At 38.6% G+C, this 27,902-nt stretch overlaps 1 protein-coding gene across 3 annotated transcripts; it reads left to right on the forward strand.

The window, feature by feature from the left end:
- The first annotated feature begins 391 nt into the window (after positions 1–391).
- LOC105468052 (inducible T cell costimulator) lies at positions 392–26,781 on the forward strand. Of its 3 annotated transcripts, none has more exons than XM_011717983.2 (5): positions 392–520; positions 19,647–19,982; positions 20,695–20,801; positions 21,815–21,899; positions 23,597–26,780. In XM_011717983.2, the coding sequence occupies exons 1-5, from the start codon at positions 463–465 to the stop codon at positions 23,608–23,610; spliced, it is 600 nt and encodes a 199-aa protein (XP_011716285.1). In that variant the 5' UTR covers positions 392–462; the 3' UTR covers positions 23,611–26,780. The 3 variants fall into 3 exon arrangements, with proteins under 3 accessions (XP_011716285.1, XP_011716287.1, XP_070929371.1); XM_011717985.2 differs by lacking the exon at positions 392–520 and adding an exon at positions 533–2,022 and having other exon boundaries at positions 23,597–26,781; XM_071073270.1 differs by lacking the exon at positions 392–520 and adding an exon at positions 4,531–11,088 and having other exon boundaries at positions 23,597–26,781.
- Positions 26,782–27,902: the final 1,121 nt, after the last annotated feature.

The raw sequence follows: 27,902 nt of genomic DNA on the forward strand, positions 1-27,902 counted from the left end.
TAATTTTGTTTGTTTCTTGTCCTATTTCAAAGGCTTTCTTATCTCTGGAGCACCTAGCATAAGATAGAAATGTGTCAAAATGTATGTTTTATTCATCATGTGGGTATCCGTGGGTCCTGTTATCCCCAATAACTATTGATTCAGAGAAGTATGGTGATTCTGAAAAATACAGGCATTATCTCTTTAACCTGTTTTGTAGGAACCAGAATAAGGGTAATGTTTTCCTCTGTCTTCAAAATCATCAATAATCCATGCATTGTTTAACTGTCATAAGCAATAATGCCTTTCACATAGCCATTGGCATCAAAGAAGAGACACCCCCTTGGTTTGATGGTAAGCGTGACACTACATAAACTCCCAGAAAACCCACTTCCTTTCCAGCAAATAGAAAACAACTGAGAGCCTGAATTCACTGTCAGCTTTAACACTGAACACGAGGACTGTTAACTGTTTCTGGCAAACATGAAGTCAGGCCTCTGGTATTTCTTTCTCTTCTGCTTGCACATGAAAGTTTTAACAGGTAAGTGGCCTATTGAACATTTCTTAAGTTATAATTCAAGGAAACATTAAGAAAAAGCAAAGGTAAAAAATTATGCACCCAAAAGAAAGTGGTTTTGGTTTTTGAAAGTAGGAATAGTTTCAGAACAGCCCGAGGATATGGCCAAGGGCACCATGTCACTCATGTCACTGTGGATGGCATTGAGTTTGCATTGCTGCCTTTGATACTGTGTCTTGAGATGAAAAAAGTGTTTCATCAGACCATTAAATTTTTAAATCACCTGCTTGGAGTTACCTGTCAGTGGATAAAGTAGCAGAGTGGCTTACTGTTCTTACAGAAAGATGAAAGGCAAAATGACTTGTGTCAACAGAATGAAAATTAAATAGCTCTGGCATTTGGACTGGGAATTCTTTCTGTGCCAGAAGATAAAATGGGAAGGCTTTGAAAAGAAGGATTTTGATTTTAATCTTACCTGGATGATCTGTTATCTGAAACGTCCAGGGTACCATAGAGTTTTTATTGACACTAAGTATCAGAGTTCACCCTAAAAAGCCAAGGAGGAAAGGATAATGTAAAAATACTTCCTAGCCCCTGTAGACCTTAAAAAAAAAAAAAAGATCATTCTGGAGTCCCTGATTCTTTCTCTTGAATGGTATATAGCAGACTCTATATGGACAATTTAAATAATACTACATACAGTGTAAGTTAATATATGTGTTTCTGCTGCTTTTTACTGTGTATAATTTGCACTACTTTTATTTTCTCTTTCACACTGAGCCCTCTGCTTGAGGTTGAAAAAAGGAAAGTGAAGTTATATTAAATAACTTAAATAATCAAATAAACTAAAAGTGAAGGCAGAACTTTTAGTAGGTATGATCCTATCTAGGGATAATTTTTTCAGTGGTAAAAAAATAGACTTTACTGTTTTTACAAAAAATTAAAAAAAAATCAAATGTTTCATCTTGTGCTGGCTCAAAGTGAGTTAAGTGCTGTTAAGTAAAGAGGACTGAGGAATGTAGAATGAGCCCAAGGACAGTTTTGGGCTACTTGCTGGTTTATGCCTTTTCTAGAATCTCATGAAGTCCTTTAGCAGCATGAATGACATGAGCAGCTCTGGAATTCGTATTCATTCTTCATTCATCCATTTACTCATGTCGCATGGGGCACTGTGCCAGATGGTGTATGTACAAGGATGAGCAAAACCAGGTCAACCCCTGTTCTTCAGAAGGTAACTGCATGGTAGGGAGAGAGATATTAATCAAATAATCCCATGGATTAATGATAATTACAGGCAAAACTTAATTCTATGAGGGAATGTAACAAGGAGCTTGACTAGATTAGGTGGGTGTGGAGGTGGAGCTGAGGAGCAGGGTTCATTGAAGTGTTTCCTGTGCAAGTGGCACTTGAGTAGAGATTTCAAGGACAAGTAGGAATCAATGAGGAGAACGGTGTGAAGGTAGGGAAGAACATTCCATCCCGTGGAAAGAACAAGTACAAAAGAGCCTGTGGCAGGAGGGAATGAGGTAAGGTTAGGGAACTAGAAGAAGGCAGACAGATGTGCCTGAGCAGAGAGGCTGAACTTGGTCCAAGATGACCAACTGGTCCAAGTTGGTCCAAGATGAGGCTGGAAAGGAAAGCAGAGGCCAGACCATTCAGACCATATGGTCTATATTCAAGATTTTGGATATTCTTCCAGGAACATTTGTACCATTCATGGAAGGGTTTGTTTGTATTGATAAAAATCATTCCACTAGGCCAAACCAATTTGGGCAGTTCTGGTTGTGGTATTATGCTCAGGAGAATTAAAGTAGCATTGGTGTCAGTTCTGTAGAAGGTGACATCCAGCCTTAGGTAGGATTATTTCAAGTTGCCAGATTAAGCTGGTGAATAATTTGTATTCTGGAATAACATTCATAGTATATTCTAAATGAATACAGCCAATGTTCACTCTCATTATAAAGACAACCATGCGACGTGGCATCCTGTTTGACATGTGGCAAAACTGAGGCATGAGTGGCTAAATGGTAACGATAAATCTACTAACAACGATCCTATTCAAAATATCTCCACAATGCATGTATCCAGAAACTGCCATTTAATAGCTCTAAACAAAAAGAGCCAAACTCAAGTAAACTAAGCACTTGCTTGTCCTCTGTCGTATTTTCAATCCTCTCAATTTACGTAGGCTTTCTCATGCCCTGAAGATGTAGGCTTTCTTACCTTTAGTCAGTGTTTGAAGAATTTCCAACCAGGAAAGGCTAAGTGATTTGTTACATAGTAATTGGTGGCAGAACCAAAATTAGAACTCCACTGTGACTCCAACATCTACATTCTTTGTAAACTGTGTTGAAGTAGTGGAGGCGTAACATAAATCTAAAGGAACGTAAATCTCAATGATTCTGATCACCTTTGTTATTTGGTGTGAATTACAGAAGGATGGAAATCTTGGTGATTTCCAGTCTTTGATGGATCTCAATGTAGAATTTAACAAAGCCTTTTTTTTTTTTTTAATGAATTTGGAACAATAGGAAGCTTTTAATTGTAAAAATATCTAGGAAAAATGTGAATATCTAACTACATTTTGGAGACCCTCTTTGTAGACTTTATGGGCAACAGGGACCAGGTGAGTGATGGGATGAATTCTGGTTTTAGAAAGATTACTTTAAAAACAGTGTGGATAATACACCAGAGTAGGAAGGGCTGATGGCAGAGGGTGTCTAACAAACGTTCATGTCTTATGATGTGTTCTGTGAGGAAGCTGGGAAGATAGCCCTCAAGGCCATTTTGAGCCTTCCTTTGTCACTGAGGCATTCCATTAGTGATTCCTAAATTCCACTCGGGAAAAGAGCCCCTCAGTGTCTCCAGCGTCTGAGGGAAGTCTGTGAAGATGGCTGACCTTGGAGCCCCTCTCAGCCTCTCCAGGACTGAGGAAATGTCATCTCCTGGAAGCGCCCCCTTCCAGCGTTCTTGCTAGATTTTTAAAAAAATCCCAGTTGTCGATTTTTTCTTTTGATAGATGAATTCAGGCCATTGCCAGTCAGCATAAGCCTCTACCTGTTTTTATTTCTAGGTTTGTTTACTACTTATTTTTCTTTGTTGTATCCTGTTTTTCTCTTTTATTTTTGTTGGTGTGATGAAATTTCTTTTGACTCTCCTCTTTGCCTCCGATTAATTTGGAAGGTCGACTACAGTTCTTAATTTACTAAGTAATTATCACGTTCAGAGAATCTTAATTGAATGTCTACTTGTTTATCGTTGTATGAAAATAATGAAAATGCCTTTGTCTGATGTGCCTAGTCCCCATCCCCTGCACTGATATGAGAACTTAAGAATGTTCTTCCTTTCCCACTCTCACACTGCCCCCAGAGTGCACCCTGCTCCATACATGGGTTTTGTGGAAACAGTTTAAACCTATAGAGGCAGATCATTGCTAGGTTTCCTCTTACAGTATTTCTCTTCTGTTTCAAGAATCCTTTCTTAACACTTACATCACATACGTTCAGTGACAACATCATTCTGGACATCTGCTCCTGTCTTGTGATCTGTTCTGATCTAAGGATCAGAAGATTTCTCTTATTTTCCTTAAATATCCCCAACTCTCTGAATTCCAGCACAAGTAAGGGTGTCTTCCTTTTACCTTGATGGGTGACTGATATCTTTCCTGGGAATAGGAGTCCTGGGTGGCAGCCTTTCATCTTAGTGGTTGCAGATATTCCTCCACTATCTGCTGGCTTCTAGGGTTGTGGGTGAAGAGTTTCATGGTAGTCTAATTCTCATTCCTTTGTAAGTAATTAAAAAAAAATCTCTAGAATTTCATAATCTCAAAAGCTATTTACTTCCATATTGGAATTCAGGAATTCCTCCAGGATATGTGTAACTCTCTCCCTCTGTTTCCCTCTCTGTGTGTTTCTCTCTCTCTCTCTCTCTCTCTCTCTCTCTCTCTCTCCATATATATATATATATATATTTTTTTTTTTTTTTTTTGAGGTGGAGTCTCACTCTGTCGCCCAGGCTGGAGTGCAGTGGCGCAATCTCGACTCACTGCAGCCTCCACTTCCCGGGTTCACGCCATTCTCCTGCTTCAGCCGCCCAAGTAGCTGGGACTACAGGCGCCCGCCACCACACCCGGCTAATTTTTTTGTATTTTTAGTAGAGACGGGGTTTCACCGTGTTAGCCAGGATGGTCTCAATCTCCCGACCTCGTGATCCGCCCACCTCCGCCTCCGCCTTCCAAAGTGCTGGGATTACAGGCGTGAACCACTGCGCCCAGCCCTTCTATTGATTTTTTTTTTAAGACTGGGTGAAGCTTTTCAATCTCTAGACTCGAGCTTTATTCTTCATTTCAGTCATTTTTTCCTAGTATTTGTTTAATCATACCTTATCCTCTTTTTCCCCACTCTTTCTAGAAATGTCTCTTATTCTCATGTAAGATCTTGAGTCCTTTATTTTTTCATCATTTGTGAACAAAATGGCTTTCACAACTTGCTGTTGTTTGCTAACCACAACTCCTTCAGATGAAATGGATATTTCAGTTTTAAGTTACTAGTAGCATATTCCCATTTCTTGGTAGAAACAAAATGTAGGCATGTAGGGGGGACTGAAATTCTTATTTTTACTCACTGTAAGATTCATAGCATTATTTGGCTTAAAAGAATTCATCCCAGTATTCACAGTTGTAAACAGCAAAATCTACAACATATACTGCTTCCCTACTCTAAGAATATTGAGTTTTATATGCAAAATGACTTATTGGGCTTTGCAAAGTTTTAAAAACATATTTTATAATCGTTTGTAGCTTGCAATAACTGAAGAAAAGGTCACAGTTTCTCTGTAAATAGCACCTCAGTACTACTGCTGTTCTAATAAACTAGGTCTGTCAAATGGCACTTTTTGGCCATTCAAAGTGAAATAAGAAACTTGGCATTTGAAATCTTCTTATAAAAATTCACAATTATATTTTGGAAAGTGGAACTTAAGTATGTAGGGGATATGGCACACAAATTGAAAGCGTTAGTCAAAAAACGATTTTTTTTTTCACTAGTTTGGCCTGAAAGGTTGACCAAAACAGGTAAAAGTTTGCAAGTTTAGAGAGTCAGAAATTGGGGATATGAACTTCCTTCTGGGTCACATATAACATAATGATGCTTATATCTACTTTGCTTGAGGAAAAAAAAGAAACAGGTTGTCCCCCAACAGGGTGATAGACTCAGGAGTTTCCATCCAGTTGACCACAAGTACTGTTAGGATCTGTTTATTTGAGCCATGCTGACACAGACACAGCACTTTCAATAAGCAATTAATGATCATTTAAAGGTAACTTTTTTGAATTTGATAAATAGATTTTTTTTACAGCCTGTGTTTGTGTTCTCCTAGGACTTTGCATCGAAGAATCTGTTCATGCAAAAACAACAATAGCAACAACAAACTCTCTACTGCACTCACAGTTAAAGTTCTGTTTACTTTGCACTATCTAGGACTAATGCAAAAATCTCACAGATGTGCCTATTTTCACTTATTTAATTATGATGAAAGTTTCTTCTATATGTGAATCCATTTCTGTACATTTCTACAGGCAGATAAGTGATGGGAAAATCATTAAGAATTTAGACTTCATCAGAGAAGAACCCAGGTACAATGACAGCCCAGCTTAATACATGATGGCTGATGAATGAAAATGTCTAGGGAAATGAGTGTGTTATGTACAATGTAATTTCATATCTAAGTCACTTTAAAATAATTTTTTGATGTATAATAACCCTTTCAATCACAGAACACATATGTGGCACCAATGTGGATACTACTTTAAGTATTAGGGGTGATAATATATCCAATATACCTAGAAGGAAAATAAATACCTAAAATTCATTTTCGTATCCAACTTAATGTTAAAAGCTTCTTTTTGTTTTTTTATTTCTTAGCAAATCTCTTTAGCTCTGATGCTTGAGTTTCAGTACAGTGAGGGGGTTGGACTAGATTATTGGGGAAGAGATTAAGTAAGTGTGTGGACCCTGGTGTCACATTATCTTATTCTTTAGTCTTTGTTTTTGTTGGACTGGGTTAATTCGAAGACCTTGTCTTCGAGCTCTGAATTTCTTTCTTCTAGTGGCTCAATTCTATTGCTGAGACTTTCCAGAGCATTTTGCATTGCTAAAAGTGTGTACAAAGTTTCCTGAAATTGTTATTGATTTTTCTTTAAGCTATCTATTTCCTTGAATATTTCTCCCTTCACTTCTTGTATCATTTTTTTGATTTCCTCGCATTGCGCTTCACATTTCTCTGTTCTCTCCCTGATTAGCTTAATAACTAACCTCTTGAATTCTTTTTCAGGTAAATGAGGAATTTCTTCTTGGTTTGGACACATTGCTGGTGAACTAGTGTGATGTTTTGGGGATGTTGAAGAGCCTTGTTTTGTCATATTAGCAGAGTTGGTTTTCTAGTTCCTTCTCATTTGGGTAGGCTCTGTCAGAGGGAAGGTCTAGGGCTGAAGGCTGTTCAGATTTTTTTGTCCCACGGGGTGTTCCCTTGATGTCGTATTCTCCCCCTTTTCCTATGTATATGGCTTCCAGTGAGCCAAACTGCAGTGATTGTTGTCTGTCTTCTGGATCTAGCTACCCAGTGAGTCTACCCGGCTCCGGGCTGGTACTGGGGGTTGTCTGCACAGATTCCTGTGATGTGAACTGTCTGTGGGTCTCTCAGCCGCGGATACCAGTGCCTGTTCTGGTGGAGGTGGCAAAGGGTGCAATGGACTCCATGAGGGCCTTTGACTTTGGTGGTTTAATGCTCTTATTTTTGTGCTGGTTGGCCTTCTGCCAGGAGGTGGCGCTTTCCAGAAAGCATCAGCTGTAATAGTATAGAGAGGGTCTGGTGGTGGGCAGGGCCCTAGAACTCCCAAGATTACATGCCCTTTGTCTTCTGCTAACCAGGGTGGGTAGGGAAGAACCATCAGGTGGGGGCAGGGCTAGGCATGTCTGAGCTCAGACTGTCCTTGAGCAGGTCTTGCTGTGGCTGCTGTGGGGGATGTGGGTGAGATTCCCAGGTCACTGGAGTTGTGTACCTAGGAGGATTATGGCAATCTCTGCTGAGTCATGCAGGTTTTCAGGGAAGTGGGGGAAAACCGGCAGTCACAGGCCTCACCCAGATCCCAGGCAAACTGAAGGACCGGTCTCACTCTAACCATGCCTCCCTCAACAGCTCCAAGTCTGTTTCCAGGCAGAGGGTGAGACTGGCTTGAAAACTTGCCCAAGGCGTTCTGCCTCCCAGCTGTGTAAGAAAAGGACTTGAGTTCTTCCCCTGCATGTGAAATCTGCATGCTGGATTCACGGCCTCCCCCAGTTCAGGCCAGGAGACTTCTTGCCCTGTTCAAATAGTTACGGAGTTCAGCCAGAGAATTCCTTCTCCCTGTGGAGTTTTACTCCTGCTCCTCTGGCCACCCTCCAGATGGATCCCTGTGGTGTCAGGCAGGAATGGGCTGTTTGGGGACCCACTGAGCTCCCAGAGCCTTTCTGCAGCTTCCTCTACCCCTGTATTTTGCTCCATTTGGCTCTCTAACTTGACTCACCTCCAGACAAAGTCGGAAACTTCTCCACAAACAGACCTTCAGCTTCTCCAGTCACAGTGTGTGTTTGGGAGAGGAGGGTCTCCCTTTCCCATGAGTCTTTCTTTTTGACTGGGAAATAAGTATCTCCCAATCTTCAGGAGGTTAATAACTAACATCCTGAATTCTTTTTCAGGTAAATGAGGAATTTCTTCTTGATTTGTATCTATTGCTGGTGAACTAGTGTGATTTTTTTGGGGATGTTGAAGAGCCTTGTGGGATCTCTTGCTCTACTTTTCCTGCTCCTCTTCTTGGCCCATTACAAAGATATTTGCCAAACATGCTTAGCCTTTATATTATTCTATTAATATTAATTCTTTTATTTAATATGATTGAGCTTCCACTATGTTCAAGGTCCTGGGATTGTTTAGGCAACTGTAATGCAGTCCTTATCTTTGTGGAGCTCATGGTTAAATGAGGAAGACATACAAAAATAGTTATGATCCAAGATGCTATGCACTAAAATATACTGGCCTAAACAAAGTATTATGGGGAGCGTAGAAATAAGAGTCTTTGTCTGGTGGTCTTGGAAATATCTCAAGAGAGAAGTTGACATTTAAAATGGTTCTTGAAGAATGAATAATAATTTCTTCTCAGATTAACGGGTAATCAGATATTTTAGTTTATGGTAACAGAAATATTGAAGTGTGAAGCATATTCGAGCAATAAAGAACAGAAGTGTGAAAGAAATGGCCAAAACATTCAGTGTGGCTTCAATAGATGGCCTATGAGATTGTGAAAGCATTTTGTGTCAAGCCAGATATATACATTTTAAAATACCTTATAAGCAATAGAACACTAATAGAGACTTTTAAACTGGGGAGTGAAATGCTTTTCTGAAACATAATTTTGGGAGCAGCATGGAGGAAGGATGGGGAGGAGAGAGATCAGTGTTGAGAAGGCTAGTCAAGAGGATGCTTCCACAGATAAAGGGAAGACATGAAAAAGGTGCAGATTGGCAATGGGAATGGAGATAAAGAACTGAATTTAAGAGATATTAATGAGCTGGAGTCAACTGGACTTGGTGACCAATTGGATGATGAAAATCAGAGAGAGGAAGAAATGAGGAAGACTCTGAGGTTCCTAAGGTCAGACTAGTGACTCCCTGAAAAGACAGGGTTTGGGTTTGGTGAATGAATACAGTCATGTGCCACTTGACGATGGGAATACATTCTGAGAAATGTGTCCTTAGTGATTTTGTTGTGTGAACATCATCGAGTGTACTGACATGATGATGTCTACTAGATGGTAGATGATGTCTAGTCTAGACTACTAGATGGTAGATGATGTCTAGTCTAGACTACTAGATGGTAGATGATGTCTTGTCTAGACTACTAGATGGTAGATGATGTCTAGTCTAGACTACTAGATGGTAGATGATGTCTAGTCTAGACTACTAGATGGTAGATGATGTCTAGAGACCATTGAGTAGGCATCATCTACCTGCACTACCTAGGCTATGTGGAGTAGCCTATTGCTTCTAGGCTACTAACCTGTACAGCATGTTACTCTACTGAATATTGCAGGTCATGGTAGAACAATGGTAAATATTTGTGTAACTAAACACATAAAAGGGACATTAAAAATTACAGTATATAATCTTATGGGACCGCCACATATACAGTCCATCATTGACTGACACGTCATTTATGCAGTGCATGACTGTACTGAGCTCGGTTTGGAAAGGTTACACTTGATGTGTTAGGGTATATCCAGATAGTGATGTTGAAAGGAATTTGGAAACAAGGAACTAGAAGTTTGGGCTGGAGAGAAAATGTGGCTCCTGGGGGTAGACATAAGAGCTGGAACGATAGGTGCAAATGAGTTCAGGCAGTGAACACCCTGTCCATGTGCCCAAGGAGTTTTGCACAGTAGCTGAGCAATGGGAAGCAATGTAGGTATTCAGAGGTGTGGAGAAAATCTTCTCTCCCTCCCACTCTGTGGAAGAGAGTTGGGTTCATTTAATCTCATGATTTCCCTAGTACAATAGTTTCAAATCAAAGGCAAAGAAGTAACTAACAAAACAACTTGTTTGCAAATTAATTACTTTGTGAATATTGCTATGAAGCTTTATAATACCCCTGGGATTTTTTCATTTTTCATGAAGAAATCAGTTTTAACTAGGAGAAAATCAATCTTTCATTTTTCTTATTATATACACTTAGAGAACCAAAAGGGTGTTTTGTACCCCCTGTGGAGTTCCTTGGAGAGTAAAACAATGCACATATTGTGTGTGTATACATGAGTACTGTTTTGGCTTTTTCTCCTCACTTTTCTACTTCCCATTTTTTTTTCCTCCAAATGTTAGGCATTTAGATTAGATCGGGTTTATCTTGTCTATCCTCTCTCTCTTCTTTGCCTCAGTCGCTTCTTTAGATTATGGGTGCCTTTGAATAGCAATGTAAGTTTAGAAATGATGCATATATAAAAATCTACTAACCAGGATTCTAAAAGTTTTAGCTAGTAGACTTGTAAGACATGACATTGCTTTTATGAAAGGTGAGAAAAGTAGTAGGAAGCACTTTTTAAAAAAATGCCAGGATTTCTTAGTAAAAGATCAAAAGTAACTCAAACCTAATATAAACATTTCAATTTTTAGACTTTTGCCTCTTGTGTCACATTCATGTGCTGTGCTAAGCTAATACTTATCATTGTTTCATTACAGAAAGTATGTTTAATAAGCACTATCAATGATTACAAACTCAGGGGATCTTATCTTTCCATCACTCTGAGACCTTTGTGGAGGTTTGTGGTTAGAAGTCTAAGTTAAAGAAAATAAAATTACACTTCTGACATCTTGCACGCTCTGCACTGAGTGGATTCTTTAAACGTTTCCTCCAGAGGATTTTCAACCAGGAACAATACAACTGCTTGCAAAGAGTCCCAGCAGGATGGGTCTGGGCAAGAGCGTCTTATCCTGGAGAAATGAAGTAGTTCAGATATTAAAAGCATCAACTGGCAAATGAACTCATCTGCACTATAGTGCAGTTCTCAGGTGAATGACCTTTTCTTCAGAAATTTTCTTAATCGTCCCCCAAAAGAAGATGAAAATGTTCTTGTGCTTTATAAAGAGGGAAAAAATTTGAAAACCTAAAGAGATCACTTAATATAAAGATTTTTATTTTACTCTTGAAAACATTAGTCTATTGATATCAACAGTAATATTATAAAATTATTATTATTATTATTATATTTTGAGATGGAGTCTTGCTCTGTTGCCAGGCTGGAGTGCAGTAGTGTGATCTCGGCTCACTGCAACCTCCAACTCCCAGGTTCAAGCGATTCTCCTGCCTCAGCCTCCTGAGTAGCGCATGCCACCACGCCCAGCTAATTTTTTGTATTTTTAGTAGAGGTGGGGTTTCACTGTGTTAGCTAGGATGGTCTCGATCTTTTGACCTCGTGATCCTCCCGCCTCGGCCTCCCACAGTACTGGGATTACAGGCATGAGTCACCACACCCAGCCTATAAAAATTATTGTTAGCAGCAGTTAACAGACTTGAGCCTCGATTGGGAAGAATATGCCCTGTTAGACACAGTACTCTATGTGATGAAGAAAATATAGTACCTGTTCTCTAGACTGATTATAATCTAGGGTTTCCAATAAAAAGTAAACAGATATGGTAGTAAAACAGACCCTCATGTTTAATATTCAGATTTTAAGACTCATCGCCAGGATCCAAGACCACACATTTCTTTTTGTGTTTTTGGTAACATATTAAGTGCTAAAAGATATAGGATGATGTTTATATCACAGATCACTAACATGCTGTGTTTATAAAACACCTTGGTATATTAGAACAACCATTGGTCCAGGGGTTCTTGTCCTGGCCATATATTGGGCAAATGTAATGGCTGCACTTTGGGACATCCAAGTTAGCAACCAGGTTTGTTTCTCACTTGGATGGAACAAAGTTGTCCTGCCCTCCATAGACATATAAGAGCCAAGATAATCATCAGTTATCTAAATAAGTATTTATGAGCCCAGTGGATATTTGTAGGTAAAGAAAGTTTTTCTTTAAAGCTCAGACAGATAATTTCCATTATAACATGACATCTCAGTTTGGGTAGTGTCTTGTATGCATGATTGTGTATCTTCATGTACTTGTTTCCAGAAGAAAAGCAACATGGCATATCGTAGCTAACTCTGGAATCATGTCCCAGCTATGAGCTATGTAATCCTGGGCAAGATATTCACCTTTTCTGGCTCTAGTTTAATTTGATAAATGCAAATGGAAAATGCAAAATGAAAGGTTTAACTTGTCATTTCTAGAAACCCTTTTGGCTCTTATATTATAAATCTTATGCTTCATCTCCTCAGATTTAAAATGTCACCGTCTACATATTCATTTGTTCACCCATCCAACCACGCTTTCATCCATCCAATAAATAACTGATTGCAGCTTACAACATACCAGGTATTATTGTAGATACTTGGGATGGATTTGTGAATAAGACCAACAAGGTCCCTGATTTTAAAGCTTACATTGGAGTGTAGTAGCCAGACAATGAAGAAGAAAACAATCAGATAAACCAGATAATTTCAGACAGTGATAAATGCTTTATCTCAGCTAACATACTAGACAATGACCAGGATATATTCTTTAGATTGGGTGGCCAGTGGTCACTGAAGAAGTGTCATTACTCTTGAACGATGATAAAGAAGCAGCCATGTAAAAATCAAAGAGAATGCTCTAGGTGGAGAAAAGACAAATTAAAAGCCCTGGGAACCAGCTTTGTGTGTTTGAGGAACAGAAAGAAGGGCAGTGTGACTGTGGTGTAGTGTGTGACTGGTATAAAATGGGGAGAGGTAGGACAGGTCATGTAAGTCATGGGAAACCAGGGTAAGGAGTTAGATTTTACTGTAAGTGAAATGAGAAGCCCCTGGAGATTTTATAAGCAGAACAATGACTCTATTGGATTATGTATGTAAGAAGGTCATTCTGGTTTCTCTGTGGAGAATGGATTGTAAATGGGCAAGAGTAAAAGCAGAAGCTTTTGTAGTTAGGAAGTTCTTGTAGTCCCAGGGAGAGGTGACAATGGTTTGGACCAGTTGAAGCTGAGATGGAGGAGAAGTGGATGGATTCTGTTGGACATAAAACAGAGGTGCAGGAAATTAGGTGTTCTTCCTGCACACAGATTTTAGCAGTGGTCCTGTAACTCAGTTGTTAGTGACCACTGTCTAGCTTCCTGTGGTTGCCTGCTTTTATTATACTTCTGTTGTTGCTGGTGACACTTTGACTGTGGATTGAGCCAAAAATCTTTCACGCACCCAGGAAGCTGTGTGACCTCGGGCAAATAATTTAATCTGTCTGGGCCTTTGGTTGTCTGTATGTACACAAAAGAGGTCACCAGGTCTGACTGTGTATGATGCTGAGAAGAGGTTGAATCATGTTACAGGAAACAAAAGGTGTAAAGCTGAGGGTGTTTATAGGATGCCTGAAACATGAACAGTGTTGATGAAATTTATTGACAATGGAAATGGTATGTTAGGAAGTAGGAGGAGCATATCAAAGACACTGTGAGAGAGGATATTTTGGAGAAGATTTTATATTAAAGGTGGTATGAGAAGAAAAGAAAACATGAAAAAAAGGAAGAAAGAACAAGAAGAGAGAGATTGGTAAGGGAAACACTCACAATTTTTAACTACTGGCATGGCAACAGAATTGACCAAATAGATTTGACACCGCACCAATCATAACAGACACTATCTATGAAATTGGTGCTATCATACTAGCATTCCAGATTGAGTATTAGACTTGGAGATAAGAACATCCAAGAAGGATGGAGAAAAGATCCTAGCTGTTTTTGCAGTTATAAGAATCTGACGTATTCAGATCTTCCTTAAATTGTCTATCCATTAAATGCTTTAGTCATGGTTATGAGGGGCAGTCTCCTTTAATACTATTTTCAAATGTTACCAAAGGCTAAGAAGAATTTGTAATTTGTCCTTTGAGCATTGTTTTAGTCCATTTTCTGTTGCCATCACTGAATACTGGAGACTGGGTAATTTATAAAGAAAATAAATGTATTTCTTACAGTTCTGGAGGCTGGGGCCTAAGTCTAGGGGTCTAGGGACCTAGGTCTAGGCTGAGGCCTAGGGGTGAAATTTGGTGAGGGCCTTCTCTTGCTGGTGGGGACACTCATCAGAGGCCCAAGGCATTACAGAGGATTACATGATGAGGAGGTTCTTGAGAGACAGCCAATCTGGCTGTTTATAACATACTAACTCTCATGATAATTAACCCACTCCTGTGATAACCTATTAATCTGTTAACCCATTAAGCCATGAATTGGATTAAGCTCTTCATGAGGGTTCTGCCAATCATTTCTTAAAGGCCCCATCTCCCAATTCTATTACACTGGAGATTAATTTTCAATATGAGTGTCAGTCTGAGGGGGATAAACGTTCAAGTTATAGCAAGCATATCTGTTCTATATCTGCCAAAATAGTTACGAAGTAATTAATTAAATCCTATAGTTAAAAACATTCAAACTGCAGACTTAGAGCTGCCAAGTGGTTTTCCAGATGGAAAGTTTAAACACTGGATATGTGGAAACTGAAGTCAGTCTTCTGATAACTACATTTCATAATAAATAGGTGATCCAGGTAGTTTTTAAATTAAAAATAATAAAATGAATAATTAAGAGTGTCCAGGCTAGGCGCAGTGGCTCACGCCTGTAATCCCAGCACTTTGGGAGGCCAAAGTGGGTGGATCATGAGGTCAAGAGATTGAGACCATCCTGGCCAACATGGTGAAATCCCGTCTCTACTAAAAATACAAAAATTAGCTCGGCATGGTGGCACGTGCCTGTAGTCCCAGCTACCTGGGAAGCTGAGGCAGGAGAATTGCTTGAACCTAGGAGGCAGAGGTTGTAGTGAGCTGAGATTGCACCACTGCACTGTAGCCTGCTGGTGACAGAACAAGACTGTCTCAAAACAAAACAAAACAAAACAAAACAAAAAAGCAGAGTGTCCAATAGAAAGATACTTTGAAATCTTCAGCTGATGTCAGTGGCAAACACTCTCAACATGCCATTCAAGAAAAATTGAGGCACAGCATTCCTAGTCCTACCTAAATACTTTTGTGGGCAAGAAAGATAGTCTTCTTTATTTTAATTTATTCTGACTTTCTGGAATAGCCCATTATGATATTGAGACTGAAAGTGGTTAACAGGAACATTGTTTTCCCTGTGGAGGACTCACCCAACAGCAAAGAATTAGCTCTCTCAGTTGTTTGTGGTCTTATCTGGTTGTATTCTGATCCTGAATCCAGAGAAAGCAAGTGTTAGAAAGAACATTACGATGTTTTTGTTTCACTTCCTTATTTCACGGAGGAGGAGGCTGAATTCCACAGAGGCACCCTAGCCACAGAGCCTTACTAGTGCCAGAATTTGCCTCTGGTTTCCTTGGGAGCCACTGCAATGCACTTCCACCACACTGCACTGCCAACCATTCATGTCCTCTTGTGTTTGCCACAGTGTGGGCACAATGGGGGAAAAATCTGCTGACAAAATCATCTTCAGAAGTAGAAGACAATGCATCTATGTCTGGTATACATAGTGACCACAGACACTTTGGCTCCAAGATCTTTGTGGTTTTCTTACTGCCATTCTAAAGACTCTGGGAAATTTTTTTGTGAACATGTCTAAAGGAACTGAGAACCAGTCCACTGATTTTATCTTCTGCAGCAGACGGTAGAGACATACACATCAAAGCAACAGTGGGGCAACATATTTCATATTTTACTGTCAGGCAAATAAGGCCCCAAGCAAAATACCCTACGTTTTTATCTAATGTAGACTGCACCTGTTCTCATGCCAACAGTTTTTTTCTTTGCCTGTTGTTTACATTGTTCCCTCCAGTTTTTAAAACGAAGCAAGTATTATTTTCCTTCTGTATGCTTTTAAAAATACTTGTTATTATAAAACAAAACATCCATATAGAAAAGTGAAAAAAAATGTAAAATTTAATGAATAGTGCTAAAGCATACTACCTCACCCTCATAATCACCACATGTCAAGAAATACAAGATTGTCAGCACCCCTGTTTCCTTCTGATTCCAACTCTTTCTCCCTCTTTAGATAAAACCTTTAGGCTGAATTTTGTGATACTAATTCAGATTATATTAACTATTTCTATTTTTTAGTAATTATGGAAGAAACCACAACATGTATACTTCACTTAGAAAAGTTTCAAATTACATATACCTTCACTATCTTTCTAGACAATGTGCTCTATATTGACAGATGTATCTTTTAGCACATTGGAGGTATATGTTATAATTCCTCCATATCAGGGCTCTTATTGTTGATGCTGAAACAGTCTGATAGTTGCTCCTTGGAAGGTAATCAGTCTCTTTTCTCTGGCTGCTTTTAGGATTTTCACTAAGATACATGTAGGTGTGCATACTTTTAAAAAATATGCTTGTGAATTGTTGGGATTCTTGAATCTGTGGAGTGTGATTGGGTTCTAACTAATTTTTCCAACCTATCTGCTGGCTCACCAATTTTCTCTTTAACTCTGTCTGATATATATTAAACCTCTCTATTGAGTTTTAAATCTCAGTTAGTGCATTTTTTTTTGGCCGATTCTTGCAGGTTCTTTTTCAAATTAGTTGACTTAAATTTTCCTATGTACTACAGATATTATTACAAGTTTTTCTTTTATTTGCTTAAGCATAATAAGCTCAATTACTTTGTCTTGGGGACCTGATAATTCAAATATATAAATCGTGAGTTTGTTTTTGTAGTTTGTTGTTTCTGTTGTTACCTTGTTTTCTTGTATGTCTCATTATTTTTATGATGCATTTGCCATTGAATGTGAATATTATTTGTAGGAAATTTTTTGAGGCCTAGGATGTCAACCTTTTCTTCTTGTAATAGTTTGCATTTTTAGTTTCAAAAGCTGAAGGGTAATAATAATGCAAATCTCCTTAAAGAAAATTCAAAGATTGAGATTTTCTAGACCACTGAAATCCAGAAGATTTTTCTAGACCATCTAATCTGAGTGAGGTCTGGTTTATTTCTGGTTTACCTGTGCTCCAAGCATGTAACTCTTTGGGATTCCAATTTACTGGGAAGAGAGTTTTCTGCTAGATCTTTCACTCTGCAGATTCTGGGAGCTAAGACATAAAAACAAAAGTTTGAATTTGAAAGAACAGCAATGCTTTCAGAGTAAAAGCAGCTTCCAAGCTTTGCTTGTCTCTCGGGGTTCTGGTTCTCTCTTCAAATTTAGCCAGGTAATTTCTCCTCCTTTGTGTCACTCTTTAACGCTTTTAATAATATTTTTGGACATTTGTTCAACATTTTTGGCTGTTTTGGTGTGAGAATTAGTTTGAATAATAGGGACTACTATAACTGAAGACTAGAACACTTGTGTTTATTTTCACAATCAAATCACCCAAATTGAAGATATATAGGGGAAATATAAATTGAAGCCTAGGGATATTAAGAAAATAAGTAATTGTGAATCTTAAATAAAATTAAGACAACTAGTGTACATAGAGGTGTGACAAATAGCCCCTCCTGCATAATGCTAATCCTGTTACAAATTTCAGAAAGCAAAATAGCAATACATATTATTTTAACTTTTAAACATTTTGACCAAATGTCATAATATTTACATAAAAGCAAAATGCTGAAAATAATCCCAATATCCAACATTAGTATTTTAGTTTAACAAATTATGATAGATTAACATTTGGGCCAATAATATAGTCCTCAAAAAGGATAATTATGGTGACTATGTAAAAAATGAAATGCTTATGACATAAAATAACAATAGCAGAACACAAAATAACATGTTTGCTATAAATAATAAGTATGTTTCTGAAAGATAAGGAGCAAAAATATACAAAGAGTATTTCTATTTCACTGTAGAACTAGGTAATTTTTCTCCTTAAATTTTTTTTGCACTTCTATAGTTTTCTCAAGAACAAAGACCAAGATTTCAAAACTTATGAAAAAACCAGCATGCTAATCATTTTCCTAAACAATTTCAGCATGAAAAATTGTCATATTAAAAAGGAAAATAAAACAAAAAGAAAGGGAAGGCAATGAGCAGTTTGAATTTATAGTCTAATAACTCAGAATCTGCAACCACCAGGCCAAGGCGATTTCAGTTTTTTCGTTCTGTGATTCCTGTGTAGCTTGCAAAAACAACCTTGGCTTCCGATAAGCATAAATTTATTTCAGAAAATGAAAAAGTGGGACTGGGCATGGTAGTTCACGTCTGTAATCCCAGCACTTTAAGAGGCTGAGACAGGAGGATTGCTTGAGGCCAGGAGTTCAAGACCAGCCTGGGCAACATAGTGAGACCTATCTCTACAAAATTTCTTTTTCAAAAATAGCCAGATATGGTGGCGTGTGCCTGTATTCCCGGCTTCTTGGAAGGCTGAGGCAGGAGGGTCCCTTGAGCCTAGGAAGTGGAGGCTACAATGAGCTAGGATCATGCCACTGCGCTGTAGCCTGGGAAACAGAGTAAAACCTTTTCTCTGAAAAGAAAAGAAAGGAAAAGAAAAAAGAAAAGAGGGTGAAAAAATAAACAAAAATCTGGGACTTTATATTTATTATCAGGTCTTGATTCGGTTCTCAGTGGATGAGGTTTGGAGAAAATACATTTCTATCATTTGAAAATGATTAGTCTGTTCTTTTACTCTCCAGCAGGAAGAATAATGTATGTGTGTATAGATGTATGTATATGTACACAATTGTTTGTATACAAATACACACATAGTCTGTATATATTGTAGTATACATATACCTATAATACATATATTTTAATACATAATATATAATATACATACATATAACATATATTATATATACAATTATTCATTTTTAAACTACTTTGTACTTTTACAAAGTGAGCAATTTCTATTTTTCCTTGTATCTGCTTTACTGATGTACATCAGAGATTATTTACTCATCAAAAGTGCACATGGTTCTTGTCAGAGTAATTTGATCAACAGCTAGACAATTCCTTCTCCCCAAGACATACCTACTAATAAATGAAGTTTTTCCTAAACTTCAACTTTTCCCATATCTCTCTGTTTGGCTAAGTGCTACCAATTCTGTAATTCTAATTTTAAAACTCACTTCCTCAAGGTGGCATTTTCTGATTCTATAATCCAAATTATAACCCACCTGACCCTACCACCTTTATTTAAATAGTACTCCATTCCTATCACAAATTATGGTGCATTACTACATATTTATTCCTTTACCATCTGCCTCCAATATGAAAGCTACTAAAGGACAGAGACCATACCTGTTTGATTCATTCATACTATGTAAATATATTATTTAATATTTAGTATATTCTATATTCACATATGACAAGTGAGTTTCTGGTTAGGATTCTTTTTTTCTCTAGGACAGTTTTATCTTACGTTCTTTCTTGAGGGGTAGAGGGAGAATGTGAAGCTGTTTCATTTTGGTGCAACAGAGATGACTTTATGCATAAAATAAATTACTTTTATGTTAAAATATAATTATTAGGGCAACATATTTATAAAATGTCACTTTTGCTTTTTTTTCTTTCTTTTTATGCAGGAGAAATCAATGGTTCTGCCAATTATGAGATGTTTATATTTCACAACGGAGGTGTACAAATTTTATGCAAATATCCTGACATTGTCCAGCAATTTAAAATGCAGTTGCTGAAAGGGGGGCAAATACTCTGCGATCTCACTAAGACAAAAGGAAGTGGAAACACAGTGTCCATTAAGAGTCTGAAATTCTGCCATTCTCAGTTATCCAACAACAGTGTCTCTTTTTTTCTATATAACTTGGACCGTTCTCATGCCAACTATTACTTCTGCAACCTATCAATTTTTGATCCTCCTCCTTTTAAAGTAACTCTTACGGGAGGATATTTGCATATTTATGGTAAGACATTGCTTTCATCTTCCAAACTTAAGAGTATATATATGTTTTGACAACTTTTCTCACTAATGAAAACACTTAGACAAATAAATATCTTTTGTGTTGAAGTTCACTTAGATGCAGTTGATGGCAATCATTTATAATGAAGACATACGGGTGATGATTTACTATTAATCATAATTAGTATTATTCAGCAATATGCAATGTAATCCCATAGACTGCTAAGTCAGAAATAGATCATATTGCCTTTTAAACACATATGCTATTAAAAATCGGGAAAAACATTAAGACAAATACTTAAACTCATGGCTTAATAATGGGTATTATCTCTATTCACCTAAGATTTAAGGTTTGGTTTTGTACTGTGTTTGTGGAATGAAGTGTGATGATTGAAAATCATAGTTTTATAACATTACTTTTACTACTACCTCTTTTATAAAAATATAGGCAGAAAAGCCCTTTCTATTAACCACATTTGTAAATACATTATATGCATAATCTTTTAAGTTTTAGTTCCTGGATCCTTGTCATAATACTGAGATGATGTTAGTCTAATAACTTGCCCACTTACTGGATTTCACGACTATAGTAAAGAAAAAGCTTCATTTGATTAAATAGCTCTTTTAAATTTGGTAAGAGAACTCTTGGTTCAGCACTGAAAGAAGAGATTTGATTCTCAGAATTTTTCACTAACATACCTTTTTTTCCAATCCAGAATCACAACTTTGTTGCCAACTGAAGTTCTGGTTACCCATAGGATGTGCAACCTTTGTTGTTGTCTGCATTTTTGGATGCATACTTATTTGTTGGCTTACAAAAAAGGTAAGCAATTTCTATCTTTCCTTGTATCTGCTTTACTGATGTACATCAGTGATTATTTCCTCATCAAAAGTATGCATGGCTCTTGTCAGAGTAGTTTGACCAACAGGGAGACAATTCCTTCCCCCCAAGACATACCTACTAATTAAACTAATCACTTGGAACAGAAGTTATTTATTTGTTTTATAGCCCACACATTCCAAAGAAGACTTGACTTGATGGCTTACAGAGACTTATGTTATCATTATTATTGTTCAAACTAGATGAGGAAATTGAGGCCAAGAGAAGACTAAAGGTCAGGAGGAAGGTTAAAACATAAAAATAGATGCCTCTGATTTTTAAAAAATTATTATGCGTGGGCTGCAAATTTGAATCTAAGGTTCCTGAGAGGCAGGGCAGAGATGAAACAATTAGTTATAAGTTTTGCTTCGCTGGTAAGTTAAAAACAGTCAGCAAGAAATCCTTCTAAGGTGTCAATTGTAGCTGAGAAGGAAACTGACAACTTCTTTACATGGTAAGTTATTAGACTCCTTGCTTTTAAAGAAAACCACTGAGGAGCTATTTAGAAAGATAAACAACAATGACTACAACAAAAATCTCCCTGTGCTGGGGGATATTCTTTTTGATCTCTCACATTACAGGTTCTCAATCAAAGAACTGACACCACTCTGCATATTACGCGAGTATGCTAGTACTCAAGTATATCCACGGTGTGGTCATTGGCCAGTGTATATCTGTGGGAGACATAAAGAAGGAAGAGAATGAGATGGGCCCATGATCTAAGTCTATTGGGAAAGAAACAATAATGGCAAAAATGAGGAAGAAAGTTCAGTAGAAAGCTCTTTTTACATAAAGCCTGTTTCATATTGTTTTCCTACTTAGCCTAAAGCCAGGAACCTAAGTCACATTACCATGTTTTTGTCACATACCACTTCAACGAAGAATAGAAAACAGTCAAAAAACAAAGAGATGGAGAAGAAAAGATGACAGAGCATGTTTCTGGCTTTTTCTTTCAGAAGTATTCATCCAGCGTGCACGACCCTAACGGTGAATACATGTTCATGAGAGCAGTGAACACAGCCAAAAAATCTAGACTCACAGGTATGACTCCATTTGGGGGTTTGGGTAGGGAAGAGCTTTCTTCACAGTAAGCCTGCAATGTTAATTTTTTTTTTTTTTTTAAGAAAGGAAAACATCTCCAAGGCCTAATTCTAGTATTTTCTGTGAAAATCTGGATTTTTCACTTTAACTAGATTTATATTTTCTGCAGTATATTGAAAACAAACAAGCAATAGGTTTGTAAGTCACTACTGAAACTAAACACACAAACAGTTCATAAGCCACCATTGTATCAAGGCAATCTTCCAATTGATGTTTCAAAAGTTGGGATGGTTCTAAGTGTTTTTTGTTGAAGGTTTTATTCAGTCATTCGATGAGCGTTTATTGATCATCAGTGAAGTGTGAGTTACTGAGTGAGGCACTCTGGGGAATTTGGACAGACGTATGCTAATTTTGGACTGAGATTAGGAAAAGAGATCTGCGCTGGTGCTGCTAGAGGGAAGAAGGAGAAATTGCTGAAGATATTTGGTTATTTTGATGTCAAGAGTGTGCAGGTTTAGAGAACTTGAATGGCTTTAGAAGTCTCAGTAACGTGGGAATTTGACCTTTTGTGTTAAGAGTCAGAAAACTGAAAGTTGCCAAGTTTGAGGAGCACCCAGAAAGTTTGAAGCTTCCATTGTGGAAAATTCATGTCTTATACCCTTGAGGTTGGAATGATGTGCGATATGTAATGAGACAGAAGACACTGCATTTTTCCACCCCTCAGTGGCTACAGACTGTCTAAAGGGGACACACATAGCTTGCATTGTCATGGAATTATAGCATGGTTTGGGAGCTAAAAAGGCTCCTTGAGTTCACATTCATTTTTTAGATGACAGAAATTGTTGCCCAAAGTGTTCAGTGATTCTTTTGGTTCCCTAGATAGTTAATACCATAGCTTTGACACTTGCAAAGAGCTTGTATTTCATTACTTTGCCGTTGAAAAAATATGATCTCTCGATCTCTTTGCTTAATGTGTTCTGTCTGTGTGGATCCCCACAAGCAGAACCTGAATAAGGACTTGGGTGCAAGTAGTTTATTTGGGAGGTGATCCCAGGAAGAAGGGGTGAGGGGATAGGGAGAGTGAGACAGCTAACAAAGAGAAGCAAATGAAGGGCACATTATTATCAAGGTCTCAACTCCAGGCCACAGAGGCCTGACTTCATTGGACCTCTGAGAAGTGTACAGATGCTGCCCAGAACTATTCTCCTGAAGGATGGCAACCACTGGCTCCATCCTCACTGATTTGGGGTTGCCTGCGGGGGGCATTAGCTTTCTCGCATCCCTGAGCTGTGCCTCTATTTGGGATGAGCCTACTTGGGATGAGTCTTCAGCGAAAGTCCGGGGCAGAAAAGCAGTGAAATGCAGTGGGGCTGTTGTTCTAGAACAGTTAGCCCTTGCAGAGCTTTCTGCCCCAGCAGCAGCTGAAATCAGAGGTGGACAGTTTCAAAGTGATGAGTTCAGATAATGTCTGTTATGGGAGTCAGGAGTTAAACTTCTTTGGAAATGGGGAACTGGTGCTGGGTCTTGGAGCATAAAGACAAGGTTGCATGGTGTGTGTGTGTGTGTGTGTGTGTGTGTATGTGTGTGTGTGTGTGTATGTGTGTGTGTATGAAAGGCAATGGAAAGGGGGAAAGCTTCTTGTAGGGAACTCACACATGGAGAGCATTTAGAGAATTTATGCTAAATTTTTGTTACAGATGTGACCGTATAATCTGGAACTCTGGCACCCAGGCATGAACAACGTTGGCCAGTTTTCCACAACTTGAAGTGCAAGATTCTCTTATTTCCTGGACCACAGAGAGTCTGACTTGATTTAACTACATACATCTTCTGCTGGTGTTTTGTTCAATCTGGACGAGTGACTGTATCAGTCAATGGGGATTTTAACAGACTGCCTTGGTACTGCTGAGTCCTCTCAAAACAAACACCCTCTTGAAACCAGCTTTAGAGAAAGCCCAGCTCCTGTGTGCTCAACAAATAGACCTCACTGGGAGTGGAATCCCTGTCTCCACATCTGCTCCTAGCAGTGCACCAGCCAGTAAAACAAACACATTTACAAAAATATGTTTTAAAGATGCCAGAGGTACTGAATCTGCAAAGCAAACGAGCAGCCAAGGACCAGCATCTGTCCGCATTTCACTATCATACTACCTCTTCTTTCTGTAGGGATGAGCATTCCTCTTTTAATCACACAGTCAAGGGAGATGCTACAAAGCTGGAGCTATTTTATTTCTGAGATGTTGATGTGAACTGTACATTAGTACATACGCAGTACTCTCCTTCAATTGCTGAACCCCAGTTGACCATTTTACCAAGACTTTAGATGCTTTCTTGTGCCCTCAGTTTTCTTTTTAAAAATACTTCTACATGACTGCTTGACAGCCCAACAGCCGCTCTCAATAGAGAGCTATGTCTTACATTCTTTCCTGTGCTGCTCAATAGTTTTATATATCTGTGCATACATATATACACACATATGTATATAAAATTCATAATGAATATATTTGGCTGTCTTCTCCCTACAAGAATATTTTTGCTCCAGAAAGACATATTCTTTTCTCAAATTCAGTTAAAATGGTTTACTTTTTCATGTAAGTGGTGGGAAACATTGCCCAGAATTGAAAACAAATTTATTTTATTATCCTATTTTCTACCATTATCTATGTTTTCATGGTGCTATTAATTATAAGTTTAGCTCTTTTTGTAGATCGTATTAAAATTGCAAACAAAATCATCTTTAATGGGCAAGCATTCTCCTGGGGTAGAGCAGAATATTCATTTAGCCTGAAAGCTGCAGTTACTGTAGGTTGCTGTCAGACTATACCCATGGTGCCTCTGGGCTTGACAGGTCAAAATGGTCCCCATCAGCCTGGAGCAGCCCTCCAGATCTGGGTGGGATTCCAGGGTTGAGAGACTCCCCTGAGCCAGGGGCCACTAGGTATTCTTGCTCTCAGAGGCTGAAGTCACCCTGGGAATCACAGTGGGTCTACCTGCATTCATAATTCCAGGATCTGTGAAGAGCACATATGTTTCAGGGCACAATTCCCTCTCCTAAAACCACACAGCCTGGAAATTGGCCCTGGCCCTTCAAGATAGCCTTCTTTAGAAGGTGATTTGGCTAGAAAGATTCTTAAATACATGGAATGTGATTATTCTTAGCTGGAATATTTTCTCTACTTCCTGTCTGCATGCCCAAGGCTTCTGAAGCAGCCAATGTGTACGCAACAACATTTGTAACTTTAGGTAAATTGGGATTATGTTGTAGTTTAACATTTTGTAACTGTGTGCTTATAGTTTACAAGTGAGACCTAATGTGTCATTATGCATACTTATATTATCTTAAGCATGTGTAATGCTGGATGTGTACAGTACAGTACTGAACTTGTAATTTGAATCTAGTATGGTGTTCTGTTTTCAGCTGACTTGGACAACCTGCTGGCTTTGCACAGGTGTTCCCTGAGTTGTTTGCAGGTTTCTGTGTGTGGGCTGAGGTATGGGGAGGAGAGCCTTCACGGTGGCCAACCTGGCCTGGTTGTCCAAGCTATGCCTTGACACATCTTCATCCCCAGCATGAGACGTTTCAAGATGAATTATTAAAGGACAAAATTTCTGTGAAATCAAATCCGGTTTTAAGAGGAGTCACTTATCAAAGAGATTTTAGCAGTAGTAAGAAGGGAAAGAATAAACATTTGATATTCAGCAACTGGAAATACCTCACTGTGTTTTCTTGGGGGGAGTAGGGAATTGATTACCTTAGCTAGCATGTACAAAGTTGATATTGTACTTGAAGATAGTTATATTGCTTGGAACAGTTACTTTCTTCATTTTCTTTTTTTTTTTTTTAATTTTGAAATAGCCACAAACCTATAAAACAGTTGGAAGCACAGCAAAAGGACTATTCTTTTCCTGAGTAAGTTTCTGATCGAATGTCCTGTCACTTCTGAATGGTATTTTTTACAAACAAGAACACTGTCCTTCCTAACTATAATATAGCCTTCAGAAAATTAACATTGATACATTGCTACCATCCAATCCTCAGAGCGCCTTCAACATTAGCCCTGTGCATTTAGTTGATATGTCTCTGTAGTGTCCAGTCTGGACAGTTTCTCAGTTTAGACTTCATGGCCTTGACACTTTTGAAGATTAGAAGCAGTTGTTTTGTAGAACATCCCTTGTTTGGGTCAGTCTGATGTTTCTTCATGATTAAAATCAGGTTCTTCATCTTTGGCAGAAATAACACAGAAGTGACATTGCACTGGCTTATTGGCTTCCTATCAGGCAGCCCACAGTTCTGATTTGTTACATTACTGATAATGTTCACTGTAATCACTTGACTAAGGTGGTGTGTGTCAACCTTCTCCACTGCAAAGTAACTCTTGTCCCCTTTATATTTTAATAAATATTTTATGGGAAAGTATTTTGAAACTTTGTAAATCTTCTGTTCCTTCTGAAAATTTTAACTTATTTATTCATTTATATCGGTATGGCATCATGGCATCCTGCTTTATTCAATAGATAAAAATTTGTTACTGTCATTATTCTGTTTTCATACTGAAATTGCCCCATCCTTGGCCAGCAGGAGTCCATTTCAACTGGGTCTTGTGTTGTTGCACTGTGTCCCCAATGTTCTTTCAGCACTCTTTTGCTTTCTGGCAGAACGAGCTAGTCCAGCCTCAGCTTGAGCTTTCACTGTCCCAGTGCTGGAATCAGCTGCTTCTCCAAGAGCCCCAGTTTCTTTGAGAGATGGTTTTAGAAGCCAAGACCTAGGCATTAGTCCTGCCCATTGCTATTGGAATCTCACTGCTCCTAGGTCCCATGGGTGGACAGAACTGGGGATAGATATCTATCCAGATAGATAGATAAATATATGTAAAATATAAATGCAGATGTAAATGTGTGTGCATATATGTGTATGTGTGAATACAAATATGTATTTATATATGATATGTATAAGTAGATGTAAATGTGTGTTTATATGTATCCACATACACATTAGTCTGCCTATATATTTGTGTATCCTACCAAGAAATCCATGAGTTCACACCCAAGCCATTAATTCCGATGCAATACTACATGGTGATTCATTCCAGACTTATCCGTTTCTTTTATTTATCCTTCTTCTGACAGTGAGAAAGCTCACTCTTAGATCCTTACTACATTCATTATTTAATCAATCCCCTAGTATGAAATTCACCTCCCATCTTCTTCCTCACTCCTTCCCCACATGGTTCTCTCCTCTCTCTGCCTCTGCTCTGACTTCTCATTCCAGGCTGCCCATTCCTGTTACCCACTTTGCCCAGGTGGCACTGTATCTCCTCTTGCTGGGCTCTCCCACGCCATGGATTCCCTTTTCACCCTGTTTGGGCTCCAACACTCCAGGCTGGGTCATTCCTTCTTGAGGATGCTCTCCATACCGTGCCTGGGTCTGCTCAGGGTCACAGTGGATCTTTGGGCTAGAGTGGATGATCCTATGGCTTATGCTTTGTACCGCATCCCACAGTGTGCTGTGGTGGTGAGTTCCATTGCCTACTGTGATCACTGGCTAGATGCACGTTAATGATAGATGTTCCTTCCCTGTCTCATTTTCCTGTGTCCCTACTGGCGTTTTCTTCGCCTACTATGTAAACTTTTCACCCTGGAATTCTTGTCTCAGTACTTGTTTCTAGAAGAGCTCAAACTAAGACACCTCCCTTGCCCCTCCAAGCCTTGGGGAAATAAAGGGTTTTCCATGGTTCCCTGGTGCTTCATCCTTCCTTGTTTATCCCTTAACTCCTTCCACACTTTTGAAACAATCCCTTCATTAGCCCTCTTCACTTAATTTTTTTAATTACTAAGTATTTCTGTGGAGAATTTGACTGAATTGCACCACAATATGGCCGGCTCCTTCTGCTCCATCCCCATTCTACATCAGGACCCTGGGACCTATAGTCTTCCCATGGTCTCACCTCCTTCTGTAGGAGTCTCCGCTTGACTTCTGACAACTAATGTTCTCTGCCTTGTTGC

This window comes from Macaca nemestrina, chromosome 11, assembly GCF_043159975.1.
Source record: "Macaca nemestrina isolate mMacNem1 chromosome 11, mMacNem.hap1, whole genome shotgun sequence".
Classification (NCBI taxonomy): domain Eukaryota; kingdom Metazoa; phylum Chordata; class Mammalia; order Primates; family Cercopithecidae; genus Macaca; species Macaca nemestrina.